This window comes from Agelaius tricolor, unplaced genomic scaffold, assembly GCF_023055355.1.
Source record: "Agelaius tricolor isolate 1412-34295 unplaced genomic scaffold, bAgeTri1.0.p SCAF_1, whole genome shotgun sequence".
Classification (NCBI taxonomy): Eukaryota; Metazoa; Chordata; class Aves; order Passeriformes; family Icteridae; genus Agelaius; species Agelaius tricolor.
The window spans coordinates 32,747,908-32,761,546 of NW_027269261.1; the positions used below are offsets into that span (position 1 = coordinate 32,747,908).

At 36.2% G+C, this 13,639-nt stretch overlaps 1 protein-coding gene across 2 annotated transcripts in view; it reads right to left on the bottom strand.

Moving 5' to 3' along the window:
* The window catches only part of AKT3 (AKT serine/threonine kinase 3), a 152,441-nt gene that overhangs the window by 62,029 nt on the left and 76,773 nt on the right, over positions 1-13,639 (bottom strand). For both annotated transcript variants that reach the window (XM_071429005.1, XM_071428995.1), the window contains exon 3: positions 11,629-11,754. In XM_071429005.1, the coding sequence (XP_071285106.1) occupies positions 11,629-11,754 (126 nt within the window). The remainder of the gene's footprint in view (positions 1-11,628; positions 11,755-13,639) is intronic.

The window sequence follows — 13,639 nt, forward strand, 5'->3', positions numbered from 1 at the left end:
TTGCTATAGCATGCCAAGGAAACAGCAGTAGCCACTGGCATATTTTTCCATCTGCACCCAGCAGGAGGAATATGACATTTTCCCTTCAATGGTAACCATGTTACAATTACTGATAGTACTGTCACTTCAGGGTAAGGTTTATTGTAAAATAGCCTAAGAAAATTCAGATGTTTAAATTAGTCTGATTATTAAATATAGAACAACCCCACACACACCACCAGTGGGGCTGCCCCAGGAAATCATCTAATTCACTTTGTGCCCTAGGGCAGAATCAGATCTACCTATGCTATTTCACATAAATATTTTTCTACACTCTTTCAAAAATCCCCAAAAAGTACTAATTTCAACACCCCTGTAAGCAAACTATTCTATCCAACTATAAAGAAATTAACTATTTTTATTGGTGTAAGACTTTTCCTAGGATTAAATGCAACTGTTCCTATAATTTCAGCATACTGTTTCTTGTCCTTTTGATTAAATTACTTCATCTTTCCAGCAGTTGTCCCTTTTAGACATTTGAACACTGCTTTATTTCTCTTCAGTCTTCTTTAAGTCAGTTCAATCCATGCATCCCTCACCAGTTGTGCTTTCAGATCAGAGATCTTCCTTGTTCCACAACTCCAGACACATTTCAGACCACCTATTACTCCTTTGTGGCAAGACCACAATGCTAGCAATTCAGGCAATGGTTTGGTGTTGCTGTGTATCAGTTCTAAGATGCTGTACCAAACATTACAGCTGCAAAACTCTGACAAACTAAAACTCCTTATTCATGCAAATACATTTAAACATTTTTGAGAAGCTAAGGTTACTCTGTCAAAAGTGTTACTCATTTTCCTGCAGCTACCACAACGTAGACACAAACCATCACATCTCATGTCTGGAATATTATCACTTGTTCAAAGCTGATCCAGATCAAATGCGTGCGTGTGATCTAAAATGATTCATCAGGTTCACAAATCAATCAATAATGATATGGTAAATGAATTCCTGTTCACCTACAATCTGCTGTAACTTCTTTTTGATATAGTTACCACCTACCAGTTGACCCACACCTTTTACTTATGCAGCTTACTATTCTTTATTCCAGTTAATGTCAACGCTTTGCAGAAGTCATATGACATGTACCACTTAACAAGGCATGCTTTCCTTTCACAGAAATAAATTATTTTGGCTTGACATATTTTCTCTTGACAAATTCAGGATCCTGAAACCTCAACTATCATCCACTGCAATTTTTTTTTTATTTGAAAAAACAAAGAAGTGTGGAAGTGGATATGACTATCAATAGTATTTTTTTCTGCAGCTTAGCAGAACACCTCAGAAGCTTGACAGACACAGGTATGAGAAACAAAAGGAGTGAATATTGTCCTGTGCACATGTGCATTCTTTGATGAGCAAACTTATATATTCACCATACATCTATAAATTATTATGTAAGTCAGACTGCTCACTGTCAGTAACAGAGATGACGTTCCATTTAACAAATATTTCATTAAAAATGAGGAACAGTAGTTCACCCTCATTGCTTACACATGCTCTGCTAGGTCTTGGATGGAATGAGAACCATCCTCAACATGAAGAAAGATCTACAGCAGGATGGACACAGGAAGAGGGAGTTTAACACAAAAGTTGGAAGGGAAACAAGGCAGACAGAAGCATGATGAAGTAGAGCTGCTTAGGGTACCTAACCAGGGTTGTAGCCCAGTGCAATTATCCATGAGATCAAAAAATCCCTGTCCTCAGGGGGATGGGTGAAGTCCAGCTACGATCACAGTGACAGTGGAGGGAAGGTTAACAGGCTTTTTTTTTTTAACTCCCTCAGCTGAAGTTCCAAGGAACATGTGGGGCTACCTTCCTAGCAGAAGAGACTAGAAGCATTGTCTGCTCTAAGATTATCTCATCTTACTCCTGACAAAACCATCCTCTCATCTTTAATCCTATCACACTTCAATCATGTAGGCTGAAATTTTCTTTACTGGGTGTCTGCCTAAAGCTGCACACTGCTGGAAAATGCTGCTTTTTGGAGAAGAGACTTAAAACTTGGCAAATCAAGACCTTTGATATCCTTTTAGTATTCCTATGAAAATGTAAGGCATCTGGCCACACTACATGTGGGAGGGATAAGAGTGCAGTGGGAGGAAGGTAAAAAATTACAGTAACAATTACTAAAGCATAAAATCATTAAAAGTCTAGGCATTGAGTATAATCCAGAGACTACAGCTATCTACTGCCTCTCCACATGCTAAATTGAAAGCATTTCACTTATATTCATAATGCCTTACCCTGTTCTTCAGACAGTATGACAAAGAAAGTACGTCACTGAGGCAAAATGCAATAGAGAAAGATGGCATACAGCAAGTTATTTACAGGAGAGCTGTTATGAACAAAAGACTAGGAAATAAAGGGAGGAAAGTGGTAATAGGACAGGAAAAATACTCGAACTTATATGAGAAAGAAAAGTATGGGGATAGCTAGAATATAGCCAGACAAGAGTACCTAGTTTAGAGGAATGAAGGTGAAAAAAGCTGTCAGAGAGAAACATGAGCTGACTGTGTTAGGACATTCTGAAGGAAAAAAGGTACAGAGACAAACCTGCAGAAAAATCTGTACCAATCAGAAAGCACATCCTCTCCAATGCCTCTGATGATTTTGAATTCCACTATATATTTTCTCTTTGTCAATATACAAAATATGAATACATTTAAATTACATTATTTAAGTTTTCCAACTCATGTATAAAAAATTGAACAAATAGAATTACATCTGCTTATGTCCAAATGCTATGTATAATATGATCTTCACCTATATATGTATAAAATATTATATATATAGTATAGCATATGTAATATATGTTATATACAGGATATAAGATATAGTTACATATTATAGTCATAGTATATTATATATAGTATATAATATATATTATATAATAGACATATAGTATATATAATATACTATAAAAATAATAAATATATACATTGGTATGTACTTCAAGTAAATCTGTATCTAATATACTACTTACATTAAATTTTTTAAGTCAACCCTCAAAGTGATTATGCACATTATTAACAAGAACAAAATATTTATTAACACTATAGATAATAATAAAACATTACTACAAAAAAATCTGATTTTTCAGATTTTTAGATGAATAATTAAATCAATAAAAGGTACTAAAAACCTTAAGAATTGAAAATGGTACTGAAAACAAAAAAACCTCCAGACAAATAACCCCCAAGAATGCCATTTCACTATCACTGGAGGAAATTATTGGAAAATAAAATTTAGGAAAACTTAATTAGTTTTGGTAATATTCTGTTAGAAGTGGCTAAAGATTTGATTTCCTTGTAGAAGGTTAAAATTGAATATATTCATATCCATCCCTTATGAAGCAAAAAGGGTTTCAGAAAGAAGTGGAGGACCAGTGTATTCCCAAAAGAGGTGTACTACCCATTCTTCTCAAATAGGTAAAAATAACTTCAGTCTGCTGATATTTAGTAGCCCCACATGCTTCATGTGCTGCTGTACACAAATGTATGGGCTGAACAGTATTCCTGCCCTGACTGCAACATGAATAAAAATTAATCTGTGAATATTTCACCTACTACTAGAGGAAAGAAAGCTATTAAGATGAATAAGTGCTGTAATACACAGTTACTGCTAATTACCAAAATATTTTTCTACTAATTAGTGGAAAAAGCATAGTAGTTTAAGACTGAGTGAATAGTTTGGAAAATACAAAAGCACAGAAGAAAGAGTGAAACTGGCTACTGAGAGCTGGCTCCGAATGCTCGAGTGATAGTTGGGTCATTACCAAGAGTAGAGAACATTCTACCATAATGTCTTCAAGTTTGCTACTATACATAAACATATGTAATTAAAGGACTGAATCTCAACTCAAAACAGTTGGAAGTCTAAATTATCATTCAAAAAGATGAGTAAGCCAGTAAACAGACAGACTCAACTTTGTGTTCTTGTATGCTAGCCATCTACAACTTGGAATTACACATTTTATTCCTAAAGCTTTCTGTCTTCCTGGGATGAAACCTCAGTCATGAGAACTTTTCCTTTAATATTAGAGGGGAGGAAATACCTTGGGGGAGAACACTTGTTCAAAGCAGCAAAATACAAAAACAGTAAAACAGGGAATGACAACTCTGTTCCAACAAGTGCATAGCACTCCTTTGGCCATTTTTGGATGTATACCGAAAATGGAAAAAAAAAAAAAAAAATCAGAACAGTGAAAAGAAATGCAATGGATGTTTCTCAATTATTGAAATTATCCTTTTAAAAAACAAAACAAAGTCAGGTACATACCAGAGGTTAACTTTTGTCTTCATATCAACAACCAACCTGACAATTCTAAAATGCTAGACTATCTTTTTCAAATAACTGCTACTGTCTAAATTAAGTAGTTATGCTAGTTAAACTCTCCTGAGCAACTCTAACTACAAACTGTATTTCAAAACGTTCTGTTTACTTTACACCATTCTGAACCACAGATGACAAAGTTTGCTTGAAGCTGTAATTACTCTGCAAAGCTGGGAAGCCAATTAGAGGGCCTGAAACCTGCCAGTTCCAAAAAAAAAAAAAAAAAAAAAAAGCACAGATCATCTGTTCAGATTTTATTAAAAAGTTTAAAGTTTGAATTCTATAACTTTAACTGTATAATCACCAGCATTCTTTTCCTAAATGCAGTCATTCAACATTAAAAAAAATAGAACACTAATGCCATTTTATTATTTCATATATGAAAGGTTTCAACTTCAGCAGAATGTGTTGATATGGCTAGACAGGAATACTAAACATTCAAGCAGCCATAAAAAATTGTACTAAAAAATGAACAGAAGGTTGCATATCTGAGAAATTATTTCTAATACAGACAATACAGACTGAGTTTTAGCACAGAGGATAACTTCCCGTGATTATCAAATTGTATTAAAAAAATAGTATCAAGCTCCTGTTTGCATTATTTATAATGTTTGCACTTTTTAACATACAGGGAGTGTTGTCTTTACACAGATCTGTAGTCTCTATGTATCTATCTATTTGCATAATAATTTAACCTTGATTTCTTATTTTTCTCTTGGTCTTTCCTTTACAAAATAAACAATTTTGTCCCAACCTTTGCCTATTTAATTGCTAATCTAATTTTTCTTTCATATCAAAATCAATGAACACACTCCTTACAAATACCTTTTTCTGTTGCTGCTACTCTGCACTCCAAATCCACACTTCTCTCATGACCTTTTTTGTTAGACAAATAGTAGACAAATAGCAAAACTAATAGATCATTTTCATAACACAAAGGCAAATACACAGATTTTTGCTCATGCACACATGAAAATCCATGGATTTTACACATAGGAACAAACAGATGTGTGTACCCATGCACACACCCTTTGCTTGGTCCCCTTTTGATTCTCCCACTTGTTTACCTACTCCCTGAGGGAAATCTGCTTCTCTGAGGCTTTCCAAAAAGCTTTGTTCCTTCTTACTACATCTTTTCTAGGGGGAGTATCACCCTAAGCCTAAATTTGGTCACACAGAGATATATGTGAACAATTTAATATCTCTTCTTTTATCCAAACAAATAGAGGTTTACCCTAAAAATGCTATTCCCAAAACTGTTCATAATAGATTGCTTTTGTCCATTGTTCCCTTGACCACATCACTCTCTTTTGGGCATTTCCCATTTCTTACCCAGCTCTATAACATCAAATATAGGTAGCTGTTCAACATTGTCTGTCCCCACAGCCTACTGTCACCCTTGTTATCATTTTTTATTCAGTATCAAAATGCCACCCATCCCTTTACTGTGACAATTTCATCATCGGTTCTCTAAAGCATTTCTAATTTCTCTCTGTTTGTCAGACTAGTTCTCTTTAAAATCCTCCTTAAAACTCTCCTTCACCGTGCATTTAAAAACAGGAGGGAGGGAAGGAGGGAGGAAGAAAAGAAGGGAGATGAGAGTTAAAATCTAACCTTGACAATGGATTAGTTGTTGATGTGCTGAGACCACTGCCTGTACTACAGGCTAATACTGTCTCATAGTTTTCTCATACTCCCCCCATCTGTTTGCATCCATCTGCTGTCACTTGTTTTATATTTGGAATTTTAGTATTTTGGAGCAGGGACTGACTTTTTGTTCTGTATGGGTAAAAATCCCACTTCTGTGGGGCTTGGCTCATGGCAAGTACTTATATGTGCTTTGATAATATAACAACAAATATGACCAGAAAACCCCTTAATTATATTCCTTGAAGATGTAAAAGATCAAACTTTGTGCAGTTCACCATGCTGCAAATTCTTTTATTTCCAATACTTCAAAAAGTACCAAGGTAGCACTTTTGTCTTTGCGCCACTACAACATTTGTCATTTGCCCCTTCATGCGAAGAGGGAGCATGGAAATAGAAGATTTCTGTATGGGTTTTGCCTGGGCTTTACTTTGTTTTAATGGAAGGAAGTAAAATTATTTGTCCTTCTCTGTCTTTCATGCAAACACTCCAGTTTTATTTAAGCAGCTGGGTATAATCACACTGGCATAAAAACTTTCAGGTCTGGCTACAAACTTCTAAGTCAAAAGGACAGAATACCAACTATACCACCTAGAAAGTATTCATAAAGCAATTTTAAAGCCTCCCAAACATTTCTCCATCCAACAGAAATATTTCTTATACATGATAGATTTGAGTTTGAATTTCCACAGATGTATTTGCAAATGCAGTATATAACATGCACATTGCTTTTTTTCTCTCAACTAGTGTTTTCAATATTGAATGAACATTACTTATTCAATTCTACTACTATTACTTTGGAATCAAACTCACACTGTAATTATAAGTACAGTTATATCTTAACTCTGGGTCCATATAATCCAGTATGGTAACAAATTTTTTAAATGGACTTAAATCTCATTGAAAAGTTATTTCTGGAGTTGCACACAAGGTTGTATCTAATGCTGAAGCATTTTGATACATTAATCTCACTTAGACATACATATTTCACTACCCATTTCTTTAAAAAATGTCTTCAGAATTCTTTACATCCTAACATTATGCCCCTGAAACCTTTCGATTTTCCTGTTTTGAAGATTTTTAGATCTTAAAAATAATAAAATCTTGTCTCTAGCCCACTGAAAAGTTAAGACTAGGTAAGAGTAGCACAGATTCTCCATTTAGAATAGCCAAGGTTCTTGATAATCATTTAGACAGAGAAAATAAAAATAAAATAAAGTTTATAAAAGGTTACCTTTTCATGGTAATAATATAATAATAATCTGCTTTTTATTTTTAAGGACAATAAAAAGAGTAGCTGTACCAGAGTGCTTAGAAAGCATTATCTTTCAAGACAGGAAAAAAGTTCCAGGTGACATCATTTTTGGCCAAGGTTCAAAGGATACTGTGAAGGGATACAGCTCTTCCCAATTATTCCCCATGTAAAGATCAAAATGAAGGCAAAGGGCCAATTCTTAGAGACACTTCATCCCAAATGTGCTGTGTGATTACCTACATACTCACTGAGCATGTGAGAAGTTGGGGTTTTTTTAAATCAGTGAAGTCACAAATCTTCCTCAAGTAGAACTGAAGTAGAATTCTTCCCCACTCTGCTTTCCCAAATAATGCTGACAATCAAAGACCAAAGTGGTTTACATAAAGCAGGGTTTATTCCACTTATACAGCAGTGAGCGAGTTGAAAACAGCATTATGAGGCCATGTTGGATTTTTTTGAGGGGGTGGGAGGGCATTGAGGAAATACATCCTGTAAAATACAGAGTATTAGTTTTGTTCTCAAAGAATCATAATGGCGCTTTAAAAGACAGGACTTTTTTATCAGGCCTTTGCCTGTACAGAGAAGTCATACCAACTGAATCCAAAATTATTTTTAAACTGGTTCTGACTGCATAAATGCCTAAGCAAAAGCAATTTAAATTAACATATTTTATTTTGCAGTTGAAGTGGGCTAGGAATGCACACCCACTCAGTTACCATGACTCAGTCAATCAAGAGAATCTCTACAAGCTACAGCAGTTTGATTACTTGCAACTGCTCCTCTCTACCTGAAAAGAGCTGAACTGATTTTGAACCAGACAATTCCAGAAAGCTCACACCTCTGAATTTACCCCTGCAAACCAGTATCACCCGGATTTAAGTTTTCCCAATGAACTTCCCACCCATGTAATTACACCGCCTTCATTTATCTTCAAGTGCACGGTGAGATACCACGGCAGAGCTTTGTGTGAGTCTCAGTGTCAAGGCATGAGCATGAAGGGACTAACAGCCTACTTCAAATACACAGCTCTCACAACTCCCATTTAAAAGAAGGTGGGTTTGTTAGGTATAAAATAAGCTGGCTCCACAGGAGAGGAGCCAGTGATTCCTACACACTATTCAGTATCACCAAATCTGGCTGATTTGTTCTTCCTGCAACCTTGCAGCAGCTCCAAGATGCAGGGCAGGGTGCCCATGGCTGCCTTCCCTGTGCACCCAAAGTTGGGAATGTAGTGGCCACAGAGGGGTGAAGTCCATTCAGGACACCTAAGGCCAGCCTGTGTCCTTCCCAGGGGCACAGCTCCACCCAGCCCCACTCTGTCTTACCCTTCACTCAACTGTGTTTCATCTTCAGTGCTCCAAGGAAGAGAGATCCTTCCTCTCCATTTCAGGCCACCATGATTCCCCTGCTTTTTGGGTGGCTGGTAATGGACTGAGGCACATGTGTACTGCCTCAGTCTCTCCCTCTCCAAGAAAAGAGTCCATCTGCTGACACACACTTCCAAATGCCTTCCCCCACATTTCCTCCCAGGATACCCCAAGGAAAAGGCCTCTGAATGCTGCATTCTATGACAAAACATTCCTCAATGAGAAAGGCTCTATTAGCAAAGACATATTTATCACGGGAAGCACTTTTAGCAGTCTGTAAAATAACTTCATTCTCTTCAGCCTTCTCCTCATTCCCAATGGAGTTCACAGATGACAAAAGACCAAAGCAAGAGAAATGCTTAGGTGTGGAACTTTAAAGTTATCTTGGAAGGAATCAGGGAACCACACTAGGGGAAATGATACTATGCGTGGGAAAGAGCTTTACTTTTGCAATGTAAAAAATGTCACAGGAGTGGAAGGCAGGAGACACTGGTGGGAAAGTATCAGCACAATGGAAGTAACTAGCTTTACAGAGCTGCTTAATAAAGTTTTAAACTACCCAACAAGAATCATACAAAGTAGAACTGTGCAAACATTCCCATGTTTAACTCCAACAGTACTACGAAAATAATACCACAGCCTTGGCCTTTTCTGCTTAAATAACAAATTGCAAGCAGGAGCCAAAGATGTCTATCATTTGGAGAGCAAAAAGTAGACTGAGACTACACTCTTACTTTACAGATAGCTACAAAGATTACATGAAGATAGGACTGTAAAGACATATCTTTAAGTCCCTGCCAACCTAATCAAGATGGTATTAACAGTGATCTCACACTCCATCTGCCTGGCTAGTAATTTATGAAAAACGTACTTCACTATTACAGGAAAAATATGTTGCGCTGCTTGTGGCCACAAACCTACTGCAGCAGCTCAGGAACTCTTGGATCAGAGGCCATGAGACCAGTTCTTGACATTTACCAGGTACTTCCCATGAGATGTGATCCATTCATACAGCAATTTTGTTTGTTTATTTGCCCTACTGATGAGCTCATCTTCAGACAGATAAAAAAGATGATAAAAAACTTAAAGTCCCTTGCAATTTAGAGTGTAATACCATCCTGGTTTGCTTTTCATCCTGTGAATTCTACACAGGCACTCCTCTTAATTTCATGGGATTCTTTTGATGAGTGTTACATCTCCCTATTCTTGCACTGATCAGCCAACATTTCTGATAAAATTACGCCTTTTCCTGTCAGAAAAACAGAAAAAGTCATGCTTATCAAAACTGGATTCAATTAATATTGCATGCTTTAGCTTACACAGCCTAAAAATCAGACCTATGAGACTTGCCAGTTGCAGAAAGGATTTTTTTTTTTTTGGTGGGGGGGTGGTGGGGGTGGTGGGGGTGGTGATGGTGTCATTTTGGAAAACAATGTGAAATCTTTCCGTTTCCATCAAGGCAAAGTTCAGGGACAGCACTCTAATATCAGAATTACATAACAGAACCTCTGGGAACGAAAAAAACCCAACCAAAACCAGTACCAACACACTGGTAATTATGCTATAATAACTGCTAATTATGAATTTCTTTGCTTAGCAGAACTACCATTTGGATCACCCTTCTAGTTGCTGCAGCAAGGGAAGACAGACTATGCAATGAAGAACATGGTAAAGCAGGACAAAAAAGCCCACTGTATTTCTAAAAATTGTCTTTCTGCTGCAAACCAGGGACCGAGTATCTAGAAAAATATTACCAGCTAAAAAGGAGTAGTTAGAATATGCAGAGCAATAACTAAGGAATTAATAATGGCCATGATTTAGTCAATTCCTACTCACATGAACAACTTAAAGACATCACTGCTTTTATGCTGAATACCAACAAGGAAAAACAAGCCTCTAATGCTATTAAATGGTTTGCACAATCAGTATCATTTTCTATTGCAATCAGAATATGCAAAGTTTTCCTCTTCTAGCTGTGAGATGAGACATGGGCTTGGAGCACAAGATTATTTTCTTACCAAATAAAATACACAAATTACTTTGTATACACAAAGGCTGAGTCAGTCTCAAGTACAATTTTATCAAGAAAATAGGAAAATTCAGTCTCAGTAGCACTTGTTCCAACTTCAGCAGTGAAGAGGAAGAGAACCCTTTCCCTAAGTACAAATGCTCTTGGTGGTGGCTCCTATACTCCTCCATAAAACTAAACCCTTCCACTTTTTGTATTGCAGTACACTTAGGAAAATTTTGAAAGAAATTGGGTAAATTTTCTACTGTTCCTCTGAAAGTTTCTAGCTGTGATATTTGCAACTCAGAGAGATTTTTTCCCCTTTAATTTTTCTCCTCAAATGCTTTCATTTATGTACAGAAACACCAATCTCACTCTGATCAAAAACCCTACAAATTTGTCTTTTAGAAACATTCTTGGAAAACACACAATCTTCCCTTTATCCAACAGATACACACTTTGTGGCTTTGTTAATATATGCAAATTGTCTGATTGCTTGAAATTACTCATTAACCAGGCTGGAGAGCTGATTACCTGATTATCCAAGAGAAAAATAACTTAGCATGATTTTGTGTCATTTGAAAGTCTAGATAATTTTCTAATTAATTTGAGTTTTCAAGTGAATTCAGAGATACTAATGAAAAACAGAGAAGAGGTCAGCAATCTCAATAAAGGTAAACTTTCCAGGAATGTTCTTCTTACAGCCATAATTTGTCAAATGTCATTGTTATTTAGAGACACTTTAGACACACACACAAAAAAATGAGAACTTAGACATCTAAAAACATTCCAAATGGTTCTTCCATGCTACTGTAAATACATCTTGTAGAGCTGGAAGTAAGATTAGTGGTGCATTAGTATGGCACATGGCACTAAACTTGCAGTGTTACCAATAAATTCTGAATTATACACGAAGCAATATGTAGCAGATAATCTGTCAATATGCTGAGAGAATAATAAATACTGGAAATACATACTTGCCACTGAAAAGTTGTTGAGTGGATATGGCAGATCCACATCCTGGGGCTTCTCCTTATAGCCTATGAAAGAGCCATCTGTCTTTAGCAGGAAGTATCTTGGCCGCCAGTTTTTTATATATTCTCCTAAAGGAGAAGAAAAAAAAAGTTCATTAACACTGCAGAAAAAAACCCCAAACTTGAATATTAAAAAATATATCATATTATCAGCATCAAACATTAATTATACCAAAATCTTTTCAGAAGTTTTCAATTAATAGAGAAAACCTTAACTCTGTCCAAAAGAAGGGAAAATTGAATTGCAATGGTAAGCCTGGACTCTACAACAATGCCTCTGGAATAAGAAGTTATAAGCATGGTATACTAATGTTGTATAATTCTGAATTTTTTCACACTATACTGTTCAAATAGCCTGCCTGCTTACACCATAAATAATTTTTTTTTTTTTCAGGGAAGGAACCCAAACTCTACAGCTTGACTTTTAATGACCAAATGAAATCTGAACTGCTACAAGGTAGAACACTTACCCTGCTGAGCCAAACCAAAAGTCATTAATTTTCTCAAAACATACACTAAGCAAATACAAGGAAATTGAGGGTAATGGAAAACCTACACAAAATATACTTTAAAAATATAACTGAAAGCAAAAGGAATAAACCAAAAAAGTAGAAGGCAATTACCTTCTAAGAGGTAAGTCCAACAATAAAGCTACCATGCCACCTTTTCCCTACCCCAGCCCAAGCAAAAGATTCTCAATTCTGAATCTATGAGCAATTTCAGATCAGAAACATACAGAACACACAGCTCCTTAATTAATGCCACTTATTTGCTATTAAGGGTAAAAAAATTCCTTAATACTATTATACTTTACAATGTCACACCAGAATTCAGTAACAATTTCATTTTTAGAGTGCAATTAGTCAGTTTAGTACAGGTTAGTTTAGATTTGCCCAGCTTCCCTCATCTTTGATTTCTATAAGCTCTGCAAAGGAAATAATGACTATTACTAAAGCTTTATTTAAAGTCACTTTCATCATTATACATGTGAATATTTTCAGAAAAAAAAAAGTGTATTAACAATGCAGAATTTCCAACAAGGAACCTAGGACTTCTCACCATTTGTGAGATGCTCAGAACAAACCATCCTGAGGGCTGCACTGCTCCTGGGCTAAGCCCCAGCCTGCAGTGCCTTTTACCATCTCAGAACCTTGTTAGCCACAGCTACACAGATTTTAGGCCATTCAAAAGTCAGGAAGAAGTTTATATCCATCTAACACAGGAGATACTTCATTAAAGGGTGATCTAAAAATTCATTCATTGCACCTTCACCTTTCCATCACAGCAATCAACTCATTGTCACTGAAGTTCAACATGGGAATTGCTGACATGGCCTTGATGAACTTGAGCACAGTTTGTAAGGATTTTAACAATACCCATGGCTTAACAAATCCAACTGCAGCCACTAACATGTCCAATTTTCATGTATTTAAGCAGAGAAGGAAAGTATGGAACACAGGATGGAGAAAAGAACAATTAACACTGGGCTACTCAGGCTGGCTTTTGTAGCAAAACTCTTCCTATTGAGTCCTGCTTCTAGATAGCAGGGTACTTGCTTGACTTTGCTATACAGACATTTTCACATAGGTAGAAAGAGTAGAGAAAGTCCAAGTGTGACTTAATTTGACCACTAAATGAATAGAGCAGATATGGCACTAGTTACATTTGCATCGATGCAGAGCTTTATCTCGGGCCTCTGGTTCTGGTTTGGCTGGGAACATCCCTAGTGATACTTCCAGTCTGAGCTCATTTCACAGCAGGAAATCCCAATTAACATGAAAGCATGCAATAAAAAACAAATCAAAACGAACAGGTACAAGATACTTTGTAAGCTGAAGAAGAAACAAAAATGCAGTGTGGGAAAACAAATACTTTAATACAAACAACAGTGAAAAACTGTATCAGCATTACATGAAAAGCAACAAATTAAGTTTGTTGAATACTTGAACGTGAA